The sequence below is a fragment of the Heliangelus exortis genome, chromosome 8, assembly GCF_036169615.1.
Source record: "Heliangelus exortis chromosome 8, bHelExo1.hap1, whole genome shotgun sequence".
Classification (NCBI taxonomy): domain Eukaryota; kingdom Metazoa; phylum Chordata; class Aves; order Apodiformes; family Trochilidae; genus Heliangelus; species Heliangelus exortis.
The window spans coordinates 6479142-6498649 of record NC_092429.1 but is presented as its reverse complement, the minus strand read 5'-3'; the positions used below and the strand labels follow the sequence as shown (position 1 = coordinate 6498649).

The window sequence follows — 19508 nt, the reverse complement described above, 5'->3', positions numbered from 1 at the left end:
AAACAGGAGATGCAAACTCAACATCTTGTGCCATGCCCACTGTGAGGCTTCTCTAGCAGGATACTGGATGCTTTGATTTGTGCATACATTAAATATGAAAATTTTCCCTACAAGGATATATAATTTCTGCTGCCCACCACCATCCTCAGGTACCTTCCAGCACTATGGCTTTCAAAACAAGGTAAGAGTAAGTTCACTTTGCTCTGCTAATCTAGGCAGGAAAAAATAGAGTAGATTTAAGGCTTGGTACAAACCCAAAAATTGTGATCAAACTATATAGTTAGTAAATTGTTTGTCTAAATCTTTCATGTGTGATGAAAGATTATTATCGTAATTCATTAGCAAATTACAGACTTTGTAATGCAGGCAGTCACAAATTTGGCTTTGTATCAATCATTTTAGACCAGCTGGGTAGAAATTAACACAATTCTGGGATACATAAAATGAAGTGCTCTTTCATTTTTAATTCACTGGAAACTTTGAAGGAAAGAAATGGGAGCTCTTTTAAAAATGTCAGGTTTTCCCTCATTTTTGTAAATAATTCCATTTACTGTAGAGATATAGAGATACAAACATATACACATAGTGTATGCAGTTTAATACCACAGTAAGTGCTCAGTCAAAATAAATAAAATACAAATTGTATGTAAAAGAAAAAGCAGAGCAGTATAAAAATCCCCTTCTTTCATTGTTTCCGAGGCAGTCCCACATTTATTGATAACCAGATGAATTATGAAATAAACACAAAAAGCTAATAGCCTGGCTACTCACAAGATACAATATTGTCAAAATCCCAGCTCTGAGCTTTTTCAATCCACCAAGATGACCTTGTACAAAAATGCTTGTTTTGATTAAGTCTACTTTGCCTAAGCTACAAGGCCATGTATAGTGACAGCTGCACTTGGGAGCAACCTAAAACAAATTTTATTTTAGTGGCACCTAATCCAGAGACTGGTACAAGCAGCATGGAAAAGTCAGTGTCAAAATTAAACAATGAAGGCTTTTCTAGGAACAGATGCTTTTTGCCTGCAGCTGTAAAAACCTTAAAACAATCCTATACCCCACTGTCTGGTCACGCAACTATCACAAAGCAAGGCATAAATTTTGCCACTTATTGCAAATGTTTGCTGAGAGCTTCTATAACCCTTTTTAAAAACAGTTACAGGGATTTCTTCAGGGTGATTATGAGGCCATTTTATCCTTGAAATGAGTGCAAGGATCTTCAATTTAAACCCACGATTCTTCGTTTCAAAAAAAAATAACAAATGACAACAACAAAAAGAAACCACTAAAGAATAACTTTCCAAGTTCATGTTTCACACAGACACAGGAATATAGCTGAAAACCTTAAGGAATGAGTTAACTAGAGAGACAGCACAGAGTTTCACTAAGATGTTGTTGACTGGACAGGGACAAATGTTATTCATTCACATCTGAAACAGCAACTGGGTATTTTCTTTGCATAGCAATTACACATCAGTGTAGCACAGCACCATCATTACACTGCTGCTAAGATACTGTTGACCATTCTGCTGTCACCTCTCCTACATTAACAACTACTATGTCAAATATTCTCCTCACTGCAACTCTCCAAAAAATAGAAAAAAAAAAAAATCTCCTCTTTCTATTGAATGAATGCAGTAATAAACTTCAAACCAGAATACAAACTCTCGCTGAAAAAAACTTCTGAAACCCAATGAATAAAAGAAAACCTTCAGTTCCCAATTAAGTGAGCAATTTACAATGTCAAGAATCTAGTTGTGCTCCATATGAACCGATGGGGTTTTTAGATTAGCTTCTGTTGTGTATTTAAAAGTGATAGCAGCAACATGATTTACAAAAGTACAATATTTTCAAATATTTTTTCACCAAGCAAGCACTCTAAAAATCGTGAAGTGTTTCGTTTCTTACTCGAAAAAAAAAAAAAACAACAACTTTTCCAGAACAACAGTTCATTAGCACCTCACTATTTATAAGTATAATTGGGTTGTTTGATGAGAAAACATGAGAGAACACTGTGCCTACTATAATTTGCACAAATACAAATTTCATTGTTTGAAAACAAACCAGCAATTCAACAAATGTTGTTTTTAAAAAAAAAAAATAAGTGTATATCATGCAATAATAGAAGTGACCATATTCTAGTTCACACAGGATAGAACGGTTAAACCACGCTCTAGTACACCTTAGTTTACAAGCTGTAAATTATTAATTGCAAAAAATGCTAACTTTAGTTTTTCATTTATGATTCAACTAAACAGAATTTTTACAGATAGCAAACGCTGTGCTATTTCACTAGATTACTGCTTTTCCACTTTAAATAGCACGGGAACCAGGGACATAGCTCTTTAATATGTTCATAAAGCTGCTTAGGTTTTCTTGTCATTTCATGCTAACACCTTTTTAATAGCCAGCATTATGACAGAAGCCTCGCATGAAAATTCTCCACCCCAAAAGTAAAACATAGCAAACATTCGAAATCAGAATGGCAAGCGAGGGTTTTAATTGCAGCTCTTAAAAAATTCAGGGTTTTAAATTAGGTCTTGATCCCCCAAAATCCTCAGCATCCTTAAATTACACGAGCAAAGCCGTTCAATTCAAGACGATTACTTCTAAAATAAGGACACTTCACATGGCTGAGCATTTACGGAGCCGAACCCATAACCAAAATTATAACAATGACTCCTCATTACTTTCAAATTCAAAGAAATTGATCCTTCTCCTTTGAGAGTTTCTCTCAAACCCAGCTATGCTTAGGGGTGGAGTGTAACAGAGACAGAAAACGGGAGAAAGGAAGAAGGGAGATAGAAACATCCACCCCAAACTACAAGCGCTGACAAATCGAAAGCTAACAGATGTGTGACTTCTAATTAGTTATAATAATCTGGGCTTCCATGCTATTGGAACATGCCTCGCCTTCCCTTGGAAATCAAACAGCTTCCTCAGGAGTTTTAAAGTCTCTGGGTGCTTCTAAATTTACTCGAGAAAAAACCCTGCCTTTCAGCAAATTTTAGATATCTACAGTGATAACTTTATGAAAGAAAAATATTAAATTATAATTATCCTAAACAGACACAGTCTTGTGAAACTAACCCGACATTCATATGAAAATACAAAGCATTGACTATAATGAATTTGATTCATCCTTGGACACAAAGCTTTACCACAGTAAACTCAGTCAACTGTTGCTCTTGCTTTTATATTCATAGTACTTAAATAGCGCACTTTAAAACAAAAAAAACTCCAATTGGCTTTTCATACACCCACCCTCCCCAAAAATAACGCACTTGAAAAACCCAAATGATATGAAAAGGCTTCAAGGCCTCTTTTCTCCTTTTCACAGCACTTTTTTTTATTTCTGTTTGCAGTAATCTGCCTTTCACTTTCTCATTGCTACAGAACAAACGAGGAGGCTCAGCACTTTGAAAAGGGGGCTCAATGTGTAATGGGTCCACTAGAATTAATTTAGTTGCACCAAATCCATTGAGCAGTGAGGTTTTTTTTCTCCTCTCAAATCATTTTGAGTCGGACGCAGCCCCCAGCCTTTGTAATTCTAGTAAAGCACTTAAAGTGCACAGTAGGTGTTCATCAGGACCATCTGGTCAAAAGCAAAACAAGCTGCTGATTTTGCCTTTGAATAGAATGAAGCAAGTGTGAATTAGTCTCTTCAATTAGCACTATTACAACCTGTCAAGTGCATATTGTAAAACAGGATTATTACAGTATTGGTCACCAGTGCAATTATTTACTCTCTGCCTTTTCTTGCATATAAAAATCTCCATGTTTAGTGGGTTTTGATAACTGAAGATCGTTTCTTTAATGATATGCACGTCCAAACCCATCAAAACCAAATTACAGGTTATGAAACATATTCTGTCAGGAATAGATTAAGCTTCATAATTAATAGAGGAGCAAAGAGTGCCCTTTCTTTATCTCTTATTGCCATTTGTGTTTCATAAAAGCAAATGAATAATGGTAATCTATCTTTATCAATACAACCTCTTTGAAACAGGCCAGATATTAAGACATTTTAAGTGCCTAATATAGCTATCACTTTGAAGGGGTACATAAAGGGTATTTTCTCTTTATTTCCCAAGAAACTTCCTTTCATACAATTTCTAACACATGACCGTTTATAAAAAGTTTATTGAGGATTTCTTTCAGCAAATACATTTTAGTTTAGCAGTGTGCTGGTTTCCTTTAAAAGCAAGGCAAAAAAACCCAAAAACCCAAAACCAAAAAGGAGAAAAAAAACACCAAAAAGAAAAACCCACCAAAAACCAAACCAGGAAGTCAATTTATCTTTATAAAACCAGATTTTTCTCCCCTTGTTTGGAGTCAAAAGCTATCTTGCTAGCTGGCACTCATTTACCACCATAGAACACTGAGGCTATGACAGTGATAGATGTTTAAATTATGTATAGTGGTGTTATGACTCACCATCAATGGAATATCATTTTTACATGACAGGTTTGAGAGGCAAAGAAAATATTTAAATTTCCCAAAGAGAATATAAATCTTGAGTACAATCAGTACAGCAACAAGGTATTTTACTAGATTCTCTGATACTAAGAGAATAATCAAACAAGAGTGCAGAATGCTTGTGCACCTCCTATTAAATACCAAGAAGTGTTAGCTGCTGATTTTTATTAGCATAAGAATAGTCTTCAACAGTTTGAATCAAGTGAAAAAAATTCAAAATATAAGACAACTGTTTCTGAAACTGCTAATGTATGTACTACCTTAGGATATCTCCATATTCTGATCGCTGGCAAATGTATTTAATTGTAATTACTTAGCTACAATATTTTTAAAAAACTAAAACATTATTTATGTTTTGTGTCCCTGTGCCAATGCCTGACCTTTACTGTGGATGATCTCACCCAACAACAATTGGAATTGTAAGCATTTTGTACAGATACCAAAAATCAAATCTGAATACTGTACAAGACCTCCTGGTGGATTACTTTTCTGTATTCTGAAGGCAATTCATCTGGTTATATATATATATTTACATATATAAGTCTTTTAAATAAGGTTCCTGCCTGCACATTTATAAATGGTAGGTTTGTTCCTTGTGTCCCATTTATCCACTTATCCAAAAAAATTTTACAAATTCAGCACAAAGGACTTCAAACCATCACCAGGGTCTGTCAACAGAGAGACTTTCTAGTTTATCTCAGCCCCAGCAGTTGTATGCACAAATAGTTCCTCCTCCTGCCTGGAGTGCTATTGGATACATTGCTTTTCATATTCCACCTTAGCCAGTAAGTCTACAGGGAACAAAGAACAAATATATTACCTATGACAGGTGACAGGGATGCTAAGCAGCTATCCTGCCATTAGGTTATTGGCTAAAGGAAAGGAATAAAGAGCAGATGAAGCTACACAACCAGAGGCAATCAGTATTTAGGAACCCATATTCTTTGCATTGTTTACAGAGATTTTATGTTTTACTAGGAATTATAGTGCCTGGTACATGCTTTACTGGGTATCCTCTACTGGAATCTCCAGCAGTTACAAAATAAAATCATCAATGTCCACGAGGCCAAAGGTTTCTGCATATTTAACTCATCCAGCCCTTGCAGACATTGGATACTTCTGTAATCCTGCACACAGGAATCACAAAAAGGCATCAAACTCTATGCCAAAAGTAAAGCAGATAAACACAAACACTTTGTTAAATAGCTCTGAGTATTATTTTTTACTGAAAAGAAGAAAAAAAAAAAAAGTGAGGAGCTGGCTATTGTGTCAAGAACTCTAAGTCAAAAAAGTTTATCACAAAATAGTTTGTCTGCTCCAGGATGAGAACAGAAACTTGCTTTCCACTAAAAATTTCAATCTTCCCCCAGAAAAGGACTGCCCTTCATTTCCATCAAATAATACAACCATGACTTGCAAAAATGACAGGAGTTGGAACCTTCCATTTTAAATGAGGACAAGCTCGTGAGAACAGACAGAAAACAACTGAAATGTGGCCATGTAATAATTCAGCACAGAGCTTCTCAAATCACAAGTTCAAGATTCTCTCACTTTACATACAGCCTCTAGAAATTACCTTAGCAGAATAAAGAGCAAGGATTCAGACAGAAAGCTTCTTTAGTCTTGGAAGTAGCAGGAGTTCAGTTTGTTAGAATTAGTCTTATGTAACCATATAATGCCTTGGAAAATTATTCATTTCCAGTCTCTAAAATGGCATAAAACTTACTAATTTCTACTGTAAAATGTGAATCATGGAAAAAAGCAACCATTATAGTTCCCAGAACAGTACCTGCCCAGAACCAATGTAATACTGCAATTTTACAAGAACAAACAGATGTCAGAAGTCTGACACAGCTTCATTCGAAATTTAGACCACACGTCATCATTAACTTTACAAGGTAACAAATTCCCTGCCCAACTCACAAAAAACCCCACCCCAAAATCCAATATCTAGAATTTTGGACAAGTTTGGTTCAATTTTTAATTTCATTTCTGAAGCATACCTATAGGCTCATAATCCATATAACTGCAGGTGACAATTTTTAAACAAATTTTAAATCTTTATATGAAATTTAACACATAAACAGCTGAAGATGTAGATAAAGCATGCTAAAAAAGCAACATTTCCAAGCATTATCCAAAATCTACCTAATGAATTCATAAGCAAGAAATTGTGGAAGGACACACAAGCACTATGGGGCTTCTCAGAGAATTTTCTGCCAGGTTTTTTCCCCATTAAACTCCAAGATTTCTTTGAAATAACAACTAAACCCAATATCATTTACTATTAAACATGCATTCTAAGCAACAAAAAAGGACAACAGAGAACTGAAGCAACAGTAGTTCACGAAAGGACAGTTGAGAGCTCACTGGATTTTGCATTTAATCCATTGCAAAAAATTTATTACAGTTCTGAAGGGGTGGTGGGGTTTTGGTGTGGTGTTTTGCAGTTTGTTTTTGTTTTTTTTTTAGGAACTTGGAAAAAATATCTATTCCTTAAAATTTGCAGCAGTAATAATAAAAACAAACTAAAGAAGTGGCCCTGGAGAGACAGTTGCACGCAAGTGTGGCAAGCAGTAGAACATTTATAGAATTTTAAATATTTCTTTTAATAATTGATGTAGTCATTTTGAATCTTTCTGCATAGGATATAATGTGTGAGTAGATTGCATTAACACTGCTTAAACATTTCAACTTGTCAGTATCACCAAGTCGATTTCTGAAATATTTGCAGTATTTTCCCCTCGAAACAGTAATAAAGGCAGAATAAATATATGCCACTGCTTTATAATCACTGAACATTAATGAATATTTTATGTCTTTTTAAATCTCCCTGTTTAATTTAAAAGGGTGAAATTAAGTCTCCTCCCTGCAATATGCCAATTATCTGTAAATCAAACAATAACTTGGCCATTATACTCCTTTTTGTTAATATACCAGAAGCTAATTTGAAAACACTGAACGGCAATTTTAGGTAATAATTGAATAGTCCTTCCTGCCCTCTTGTGGTTGGCAACTGCAACTACCAGCTTTTCCAGAATTACAAAAATATACCAGAAGGAAAGTAAACTATTAATTTGTTAAAGTGTGAAGAAGAAAGTGAAGAATAAAATAAAAATCTAAGAGTCTCTGGAGAGGACACAATGAAGGGAGAGAAGAGAAAGAAAGACACCACGAATTCTTCCAAATTGTACAGACTAAGTAGGTTCATCAATCATTTGTTAAAATGCTCACTCTATGCTAAAAAAAAAAAAAAAAAATTAAATTAAAAAGCCATTAGGGAGTTGACACATAAAACACTGCTTGTTTTCTATAATTAGACAAATGTTCACCGACCCTTTTACCTCTGCCAAATCCCCAGTGGTTTCCTTGCACAGACACATTCACCTGTTCAGCATCAGCTGCACAAGAAGGGCTGGAATTCTCTGTCATTTTTGCCTCTGAAATGGCCTTCATGATTTTGTACAATCTGCTGGGTGTAATACTTACATGCAACACAGAAAGGCAAAGAAAGGTTTGATGCTCATGCTGGTTTTAGGGTGGCTGGGTTTTTTGGATTTGGATTCTTTAAAAGGGGTAAAATTTAACTGAATTTTAAATTACATTGACTTGATATCTTAATATGTTGACTGTAGGCTGCCATTGCCAACAAACAAGAAAACTTCAGTGCATATAACAGCAGCCAACATTCCCACACACTGCCACAGATTTTGGTCCCTTTAAACCAGGTAAGACCTACCAGCAAAGTAGTAATTGATACAGCATAAATAAAAACCAGACAATAGGTATGGGTGCATGTGTTTTCTTTTAGAATCTCACAATTTTAAAATTAAAAAAAAAAATATTCTGATAATTTATTTCCATAAATATTCAAATTATTTTTAATTGTAAAGAGTCAAAGCTTGGCCCATCAAGAAACAAACTGTTGCAAGTATCTTTGTTTATACTATTAAAAAAAACCCAAACACAAAGCCCCAGAATTTACTATAATAGATTCCCCTGGCTTTCAAGCAGGGGAAAGATCAGAATTTAGATCTTAAGGATTGTAACATTCACAATGAAAACAGTTAATGATTGGTTTTCATTGTTGTATGACATTTTTTCTCTATAGTTCATATTACAGAATTTAAAATAATTCTGCATGTCAACATGTGACATGAAAAACTTCAATAAAATCTACTCAACCCTAAAAGCCTGAGAGTAGTGTCAGACCTATAGCAAACATACATTTAATTTGAAAAGCAAACATTTAATCTTAATATTTTGTTATGTCAGCTCTGAAGATTCACATTTCTAGATTGTTTGTCATGTTTCCAGAAGTTAGTGGGTTATATGGAGAATAACATCCAAAACATCTGACATTAAACATACCAAGGAGCACCAGACAGCAATCCTTGACTTCAGAAAGGCAATTTAAAAATATGCCAGGGCTGTGTGTTCTAAATTCAGAGAGCCCAGAGTCATACTACAGATATTTCCTGCTACAGGACTTAATTCTGATAAAGTTCTCTACAATATCACCCCTTGCTGGCCATTCACAGAACAACAGAGATGCCCATTATACACAAAACCATTTGGCTACCAAGCCAGTAAGAATTACAGCACTACCACAGCAACCAGCAACAGCAGAGGTGCCCACGAAATGGAGAGAGCTGGTGAAGAGAAGGGAAGAGAGAGGGAGCTTCAAGGGGCTTAAAGATAAAGTGTAATTGGAATAATTGTTTTTCCTCATCACTCTAGAATAACTCCATTAACAGTGCTCATATATTTTTGCTACTAGAATGCAAAAACATCTTTTCTGTATAATTTAGTAGCAACCCTTTTTTAGGCCACGTTCTTTAATCAGATTACAGCAATCTCGCTGATCCAGTTGATTAATCCAAAAAAAAAAAAAAAAAACCAAGGAAAAAAATAAAGGAATATCCATCAAGCCTGTGTAAACCATCTTTTAACAGAGCTGGCATTAGCTATAATGAGCTACATTTATTCTTCAGCTGTGAAACAGCACTCACCTCCTGAATGGTACTGCTTCCTGAGAAGTTGAGGTTGTACTCCCGCTGGACTTCTCGATGGGTGACAATCAGCATGAAGTTCTGATTTAATGACTCCTGCAGGGCCCTGAAATGGTTGAAAGAAAACCAAGAAAATCAGGGATAAGCATGTTATAGCTTGTTTTACAGTTAGATGCAAAAACCCCAGGGTACCCTAAACTCTACGCGGACAAGTCCAGGCACAACATTATCATCTCTCTTTTCACTCTTAAATGCAAGGAAGCATGCTGAGAATGACCAAAGGCCATTCCTGAACTCCTTCCTTAATAAGGTGACTGCAGCCTTTAAAGCTCTTCTAATGTTAAGTATTCTCAAAATTGGGAGAGTCACATTATCTTTACAAACATAGGGTATATTTAGCACTCACAATGCCATTACTACCAGGCTCGTAAGCATATTGATGACCAGACAAAATATCAAGCTACAATGCACATTTAAAAACTGATGGTGAGTAGAACAAGGCAAAGCATGCACTCGTTTCTCTGGGGTTACCTGAAGCATAAACCAAATGGAAATTCTTCAGCTCAGCTTCTTTCAAAGCCCAGAAACCCAGCTAATTAAAACTGGAAAACTCACCACAGCAAAATTTCTCATGTGGCTACTGAGCATTTGGGAAAGTTAGTTCTGCTCAAATTGTTTTAAATGTACATTAAAAGATCTTTAAGCATATGAATTAAAAAAAAAAATAATCCTAAAATACAGATTAAATGGACCGACTATACATTCATGTTGTCACAAACTTGATTTGGGTTTTTGTTGTTTTTTTTTATCTATGAGTCACAAAACACCTGGATGTTAAAAAAAGGCATCCTGTTTGCTTAATTAGGAACAAAATTATGCAGGCATCTACTTTTCAAAACAGAAGGCAGGAATTCTGTTGGAGACAGAGCAATTACAGCTGTGCACAATCTTACAGAGGCTCCAAAACTGCAGCAACATCGTAACATAGCTTGGATATCTAAACAATACTTACACAGATTTGACTTGTTAAGTGCCAAGTGGAATTAAATTTGGCTTATTCCATTCGTTTTTATTTATTATGAATCCCATACTCTTAAAAGAATGACAGACTGGGTTTTTTTCTTTCACATATTCACTACTCCATGACACTTCAATATCTCTTAGTAATAAAGGACAAATTCTGTACAGAGATAAGCACACATGTATCTTAAGATACAAGAAGACAAGAAAGGCTGCTGGATGATTTGAGTCCTGATTTGTTACTTTTCCCTTCTACTGAAATTCCTGAGCTGCAGTTTTGCTGCTCAGATGCTAAGGAACCCATGCAAAACTCACTGGATGCTCTAGCAAGAGATGCAAAGTTGGCTTTAACATCTCCAGACAAATTACCTTAAAAAATATCTTCGTCAGCAACTTAATTTGGATTCTGTGACATCTTAAACATAATAATCAAATACTACACAACAAAATCATGAAGTGCTCTTTCTCCTCTTTTATGCATTTGTAATATGAAAAATGAATTTAATTGTCAATGCTTGGTATGATTAAGTCTGTAAGAGACATCACAAATGGAACTGAAATCATCTGTGCTGGGTATGAACTTGGCTGCTGCATTTGACACAAAATCTTGTAAGGAAAGGCCTTACTTAATTAATACTTAATTGTGCTTCAAAAGAGGGGGAAAAAAAAAAAAGTCCTGAAAAGTCTGATGCCTATTTTCAAAGGTAGCTCTCATTGGACTGCCAACAGTAAATTCAGCATCACCATAATGACATTTTTTTTTGGGAAATGTTCAGTAGCAACTAAAATATCCTGCTGTGCTTTTGTAGACTCTGATTAATTTTTATTTATTTATTATTACTTAATACTGTTTAATATTGTTTACATATTATTATTAATTCTTATTTAATTTCTCTGAAAGCATTAATTACAGCAGATGTGAAAGGCCCTGGATTCCATACAGAACCACACAAGGCTGTTATAGCTATTTTTGACAGGGCTCACATTTTCATTCTGTAATTGATGTAAAACCAGAAAGAACCAGGCTAGTTTGATCAAACCCTCAGTCTCCCAAGCTATGCATGATACACTTCAGGACTGTCCAAAATACAGTATTCTAATAAAAAGCATCTGTTCATAGGAAAGGTTTTCCACTTCACTATTTCATTTGGGTGTGATAGGAGGAGTATTAAGAAAAAAAAAAAATACTCTTCAAACACAGTTAATTTAAATAAAGTGCCTTAAAATGAAAAGCCTCAAATTTTTGATGTAACAATTTTGACACCTCTACTTTTTGTATTTCTAAACAACATAAGCTGAATGTTCTTAACAAATAAATTCTCAGTCCTTACTCATAACTAAATAAAGTCAAAGAAGAGGCTGAAAACTAAGCTGGCTAAAGGGAGGAAAAAAAAACCTTGAAAAATTTAGTTTAAAAAGTGTTGGCAATTAAAGCACATGGTTAATTATTCACCTTTTCTTCAGGAAAATAACATAATGAGGAATTTTTCCTCTGCTTACACACAAATACAGCTGTCTACTGACCCAACCCCTTGAGCTCCTCCTTGATCAAAGTCTCACATGGTCTGACAACCATATAGAACTCTGCTTCTAAAACATACCTTGCTCTAAACTTGTATTTTCAGCCATTAAGCCTATGATCAAATGTATAAGATAAGTGTATTTAAAGGAGATTTCTCCTTGACAGTAAGCTGTTGGTTATTTTTATTTCTTTTTAGGTGCACATAACTGTATTGAGAAGCCTGACTTTGAATACAGTGCACATTTCTAAAATTTTGGCTTCAGTGTTTGCAGCAGTTTCATTTTTCTGCAAATGTTATCAGTTGACTACAATCTTCCAAATGAAACATCTGCATTAAAAGGAGAAAAAAAAAAAATAAAAAAAAATCAGGGCCAAACCCCAGGTCCCATTAAAGTCAAGACAGATTTTCTTTTCTTTTTCTTTTTTGCCATCAGTGCTAACAGAATTTAATCACTCTGAAAACTAATAAGTGGGAAAAGAAAATCAAATTCTAGGAAACAGGATTAAAGTAGGCCACTCTTAATAGCATCATTTCCCCCTATTGCAAACCTGAGCTTTCAGAAGCATTTGCTTATAGGTTATATACTTCCAGTACATCTTTTTTCCTCAGCTGAAATACACATTGACTATTCAGCACAGGAGGCAAGGGAACTTCATGGTATTTTTGGGCACCAATCTTCCATTAGAGGAGCTCACCAGGAAAGAGAACCAAGAACAGACCAAAGAAAAGAGATCTGAGTTCAGCCATCACTTTGAACAGATTTCTGGCATGAGAGACTTGCAACACTTTGGGATTTTATACATTGCTTATACAGAATTGGTCACTGGCATTATCAGGATGCACAGAAACCTCAGACATGGACAAAGATTCACTGGGGTTGAAACCACAATATCAAATAAAAATGTTCCTCTTTGCAACTTCATTTCTAAGCAACAGAAGTCGAGATGTTTTTTCTTCCACTGAACTGAAAATAACAAAAGTCAATTCAGTGTCTGGCAGGAGCTTATTCACTACCTACTCGATCCAAAACTCCAACACAGCACAATTAAAAGTTTAATAAATTAAGAATAGAAACAATATTTGGGAAAAAAAATGCATAACTGCAAATAATGCAAATCTTAGGGTACAGCAGCTGTTTGCAATGCTGAAGCAAAATGGCATTAGTACTGATATTTATTATATGTTAAGCTTCCAGTTTTACTGCTTTTCTATTCTTCTGGTACAATTAGCATGTAAAATAGATGGGTTGTATCTATTGTTAAGTGACTGCCTTAATGCCTTATTTTTGATGTAATACTTTGCTTTTTAACAGCATTTGTTTTGAAATGTCAGGAATATTTTAGGCTCTGAAACCAAAAGAATACGTTTAATCAATCAGCAGCAAATGCTCCTTTTCATTTCAGTTAAGTTTTTCTAAAAACATTCAATATTTTCCCTTTGGCAATACCATTCTCAGTCACATGCAGATTTTCCAAAAATCTCTGAATTTTATATAACTAGGTATATACACAGGGTAATTAATATTTCCATTTTAAACTTACAGATTTCTACAAGCTCATGTCAACAGAAGTCCAAATTTACTGTAATTACAGATTATTTACATTAAAACAAAATAAGAAATCAGTATGTAAATGTAATGTTTGTTGTAGCTAATGCAGCAGGAGGTGGTAGATTAGGTTCAAACAGCAATCAGTTAGCAAATCTGGCTAAGATGTAAATGAGCAGAAGCCCTTTTGTTTACACTCTATTGCATTTTAAACTTCAGGATTTTTAAACTGTCTCATGAGCAGATGTGAAAATAAAACATTAATCTTACCATTCTTATTGAAGCTTTAAAGTAACTAAAGCAAGGCACTGCTCCTGTCCAGCTACCCAGATAATGCTAATAATTGGAGTTGCAATTTACACTGCTCTTAATTAACACTCTGCTACAGTTGATGGTGTACAAGACACCGAGGCACAACCACTGCTCCACTGAAACAACCTAAAAAACACACACACACCCCCAGCAATAAAGGGAACCATGATGTCCAAGATGGAGCTTTTTACACATTATAACCATTAAAGTGACAACTGACAAACAAAAGAAAAACCAAAAAAAAGGAGGGAAGGAGGGAGTGAAGGAAGAAAGGGAAGGAAGGGAGGGAGGGAGGCAGGCAGGCAAAAAGGCAGGAAGGCAGGAAGGCAGGAAGGCAGGAAGGCAGGAAAAAAGGAAAAAAGGAAAAAAGGAAAAAAGGAAAAAAGGAAAATAAGAAAAAAAGAAAAAAAGAAAAAAAGAAAAAAAGAAAAAAAGAAAAAAAGAAAAAAGAAAAAAGAAAAAAGAAAAAAGAAAAAAAGAAAAAAGAGAAAAAGAGAAAAAGAGAAAAAGAGAAAAAGAGAAAAAGAGAAAAAGAGAAAAAGAGAAAAAGAGAAAAAGAAAAAAAGAAAAAAAGGAAAAAAGAAAAAAGAAAAAAGAAAAAAGGAAAAAGAAAAAAAGAAAAAAAGAAAAAAAGAAAAAAGAAAAAAGAAAAAAGAAAAAAAGAAAAAAAGAAAAAAAGAAAAAAAGAAAAAAGAAAAAAAGAAAAAAAGAAAAAAAGAAAAAAAGAAAAAAAGAAAAAAAGAAAAAAAGAAAAAAAGAAAAAAAGAAAAAAAGAAAAAAAGAAAAAAAGAAAAAAGGAAGGGAGGAAAAAAGGATGGAAAGAAGAAGGAAGAATTGCCTCCAGAACATGCCAGATAGAAAGAAGAGATGATCAGGATGCCTGAGCTCCATGGCCTGACTCACTCCCCCACACTTTTGATGCTCTCCTCTTCTGCATTCTGCAAAACCTTTTCCCTGAACTGGGCACTTCCAGCTTCCAAGAAGCACCCAAGGCACCAAAGGGAAGGGAGGTCACTCTGAGGCAGTGAAGAACCTGATCTTACTACTCACCTTAGAAAAAGGCTGCAGTACAAACACAGGACTTTTATACTCCAGCCAGCCAACTTCTAGCCAATGATTACAGAACTACCCACAGCATGGGATGTCCCCTTTCCTTCAGTATTACTTGGCCACTGGTGGGAGAACAGAGGGCAAAGATACTGTCCATGCAGAGGGAAAGAAATGGCAGAAGTACTGCAAAACCCATGGGAAGAAGAGGAGGCAGTGCCAGAGGTGGGTGAGATCACAGGAAGCATGGAGGAAGAGGGATGAATACTGCAGCCACTGGGATGAAGGAGACATTCACTGGATCCCAGGTTTCATTACATCCACAGCTCACAGATTGTGTCTTTATTGTTCCAAATATTGTACATGGGTAAGTATGTAAAAATATGTAGAGCATGAACAGACCATGTAACCCTACAGGTGGTATTTGACATTTCAATTGAATCTTTTCATTGCAACTGATTAGCAGGCAGTAATAAATCACTGGTTACTATGCTAAAAGTAATATTAAACTATATTATTAACTATAAAAGCTTTAGATATGCCAATGTTGAATGAAGATACCCTAGAAGATTTTTGCCTGCTTAAACTGCAGGAATGCTGTGCCATTACATTGAGGTGTTAGTTTTAAGTCAGTTCTGGCTTAAACCCATTGAGTGTCACAATAAACTTCAATGCCTGTGTACCAATAGGTTGGAGAAGGATGTTTCACTGTTCACCCCCAGTGTCAAGAACAGGCACATATTAGAGCTGCAACCAGAAGGATCCTTTTAAGGGCATTTACATAAAATACCATATACTGAAATCTCAGCCTTTTCAAATATCACTTTCTGGAGGTATTGAAATCACAACTATTTATCTCTAGTGCAAAATAGAAGGCATTTGAAGAAAATGACAGATGAACTCACAAAGAGGCAAAGTTCCTTAACATCCATTAATAATAGATGTGAGCATCATGCTTTTAAAAATTGTGGGTAAGAAACTAATCTGAATAATAACTGACCTAACAGTAGGCAGTAAACAGTGTAACTGGGTTTGGTACATTGCTTCAATTAGATGTGTTTTGATCTGCATTGATGCTTTAATTGGAGGCAAGCCTCCCCTTTCATCTAGAATTTATGACTTCAGGGAGATGATCTAGCCTTCAAATTATCCTTGTTTAAGTAGCCACTAATTAATCATCCTTTGCTATCCCAAAGCTACCAACTTTATCTTAAAAATATCCAGAACTAATCTCCACTATGGAAAAAGTAGAAACTGCAAAGCTAACAACCACTTTGATTTTACTAGCAAGTAAAGTTCTTTCAAAACTATACATCCAGATAAAAAGCTGAAGAACTGTTTTTAAGCAGTTTGTTGTTATATAGTTTATTGCAATAAACATCCTTCAGATCCCATGGTTTTTTTCTGGAATTGAAGACATTCAATCTACAATGTACAGAGATACCTAGGTGGAAATTTTTGAAATTGAAATTGACATTAAAAAACCCAAACAGATAGTATTTAGTATTTTTTCACAGTATTTTCACTGTCCTTCAATTACCTGTTTAAGTACAGTGGCTTATTGCCCTCACACCCAACTACAGCTCCTGTTTGCACCTACAGAGCACATACAGCTCACCACTGCTCTCTGCTCCCTCTATTCCAGTGCCTCTCCTAATGCTACTTCCAATTATTATTATTATTATTAATACTACTCATACCAGCAACCTTCTTCCTTCCACAGACTACAGGGTTACCTGCACAAGTACCTTTTAGTGATAGAAACCCTTTTATTCATTAGGAACTCAGTTGTTTATCCCTATTGCTTGCCAAATTTCCCCCATCAGTAACAGGACTGCATTTGTAGAATATTCTCCTATTAACTAGAACAGCAAAAAAACAACTCCCTCTTCAGATAACCTGAAGGCTCCCGAGTCCAATGGCTTTTACAAGCTGACTGATTCCTGGCTGAGGATCCAGTGCAGAGCACAATTCCTGGGCCCCCTCTAGTGGCTACAGAAAAAAATTAATATTTTCCTGGCAACAAGCTGATGCTGGTTTACCTTTGACAAAGGGAAGGGCAAGAAAGAAAACAATCTAAAATAATCAAAGTAACTGCAAATTACTTTCTAAAACTAAAGATGTGACACTCGCTGAAACAACATTTCATTTTCAAATTTTAGCAATAACCATATGAGCACTCACTGTTAATTTTTTGAGTATTCAAATCAGTAGTAGAAGATATCCTGCACAGGGGAATTTAATTATTCAGCCTACTGATGTTTAAAAATCCAGGAGGATAAGATAATATAATGTACCAAATATCTCAGAAGGATAATTCTGATCTGCTGGCAATGATTTACACAAGTTTATATTAAGTCAACCAGCATATTGCAGTAACCTACAAAAGGCCAGCTCCCATTTCTCCAGAGATTTTTGTTAAGTTCACATCTGGGAGGTGTGAAATTCCATATGTACCCAAGTGGTTCATGTACCACACCAGGTTTTGAAGAAACAACCTAATTTCCAACAACAAGATGCTGCACTTCATCCCAGTTCATCCCAGCACTTAATAGAGCAGTGAAAACACTTTGTATTTACTGACATCAGATTCCTGTAAAGACACATGTGGCTTCATAAAAAAACATACAAAACCAAATCAAACAATTAGAATTTATGGCCAAAAGACTTACCCAGAATGACTTGAAGAAGGAGGAGGCAGGTCAGGTGTTAGAACATAAAGACTATTATTTTTTGGCAAGTGTAGAGTTTTTAAAACAGTCTGAGGAGAGAAAAATAATTATAAATATAAAACATTTACTGATTTTGATGTATTATTTTATTTTTTTAACTACTGCTACTTATTTACAATACCACCAAACAATCTTTTTGTGATCTACTTACTGTTAACTTCAAAACATCCATTTTGTAGATGGGCTGTGTTATACATAACACAACAAAAGTGATTTGCCCTGAGGTTTTTTTTGCAATGTTTTAGTTAAGGAGTTCCTTGCACGTTCCAAGACATCCTAACACTGTTTGAAACTCACAATTCTTGCATTGTAATCCCACCCACACAGGTGCTCAGTTTGAAACTCTGAATTCAGTTCACTGAAAACACAGTTGAAAACTTACACTATCATCTACATCTCCAGTCTTCCACCCTTTTAACAGCATTTTAGATGAAGGAATCTGAAGTTCATTTTCTAGAATATGTTTGATATCTCCTAAAGAAAAAAAGAAAGAAAATACATGATATACACACTTAGTGAATTATTTCAAACAGTACTGAACTAAGAGCAAGGAAAAATTTACTATGAAAACCATCTTTAATCTCGTTAACATTTTAACATACATTTCAAGCAGTAATGGACAAATGAAGCTAAAAAAAAATATATAAAAATCACATAAAGCATGAATGATTGAGGATCACATGAGGATTTGATGATCTGAACATATATTTGAAGAGTTCTACACTGCTTATGCCAGACATAAACATTTGCAGATGAATGCTATCCTGAAGCAATGGGCTTTGCCAGCAACAAAGAGGGTGCATATTTTTGGTACCCAAATATTTTATCAATAACCCTAACCTAAAGAACTGGAGTCTTTATAACAGTTTAAATGTTCTGACAGCTTTTTCAATGTTTTGCATGTTTTGATGCTCCTCTCCCTGTAGTTATTACAATCATCAAATAATTCAGGCTGGAAGGTACCCTCAGGAGCTCAATCAAGCCCAAGCCTAGCCCAAAGATCTAATTAAACCAGCTTAGTCAAGGGTTTGTCCAGCTGACTCTTGAACAGCTCTGTGGATGTCTGGCCAACCTGTTCCAGTACTTCTCCACTCCCACAGCTGAAAAAAGGAAGAAAAAACCAAAAAAAAAAGATAGAAAATCCTTCCATCTAATGGCAATTTTTGATATTGCAAATTGTATCCATTGCCCATCATATTAAGGGTCTGGTTCCATCTGCTCTATGTCCTCCCAGTGTGCAGTTGTAAACATTGGCAAGGTCTTTGCATCCTCCTCCCCAAGCTGAACAAATCCAGCTCTCTGTGCCTCTCCTCCTATGTCACCTTTGACTACCCCACTCCTGGACTCACTGCAGAGTGTCAAAATCTTCCATGTACTGTGGATCTCAAAACTGGCTGCAGTGCTTCAGATGCTTTCTTGAAAGTGCTGAGCAGAGGGGAATAATTATTCCCCAGATCCACTGGCTACACCCGTGCCAACCCAGTCCAGGATGTCACTGGCCTTCACTGCAAGGGTGCACACATTGCTGATGCACCCCAAGATCCCTTTTTTCATGCACGTGTTTTCCAGCCTGCCAGCCCTCAGCCACTTATCAGATACAATAACATCCTATCCCAGATGCAGGACTTCAGCTCTGCTTTCTTTCCATTTCATGAAGCTCCTCTCTGCCTATTTATTCAGGCTGTCCAGGGCCCTCTAAACAGCAGCCTTGCCCTCCAGAATATCAGCCACTTTCTCTGACCTGGTATTCTTTGTCAGCCTGCCAAGAGCACTCACCTTAACAGCCAGGTTTTTAGTAAATACCTGAAGCAGCACTGGCACCAGGATCAACCAC

General features: G+C 35.6%; 1 protein-coding gene across 2 annotated transcripts in view; it reads right to left on the bottom strand.

The window, feature by feature from the left end:
- The window catches only part of FAF1 (Fas associated factor 1), a 159060-nt gene that overhangs the window by 100270 nt on the left and 39282 nt on the right, over positions 1-19508 (bottom strand). For both annotated transcript variants that reach the window (XM_071750172.1, XM_071750173.1), the window contains 3 exons: positions 18057-18148; positions 17615-17703; positions 9495-9600 (listed from right to left, as the gene is read on the bottom strand). In XM_071750172.1, the coding sequence (XP_071606273.1) occupies positions 9495-9600; positions 17615-17703; positions 18057-18148 (287 nt within the window). The remainder of the gene's footprint in view (positions 1-9494; positions 9601-17614; positions 17704-18056; positions 18149-19508) is intronic.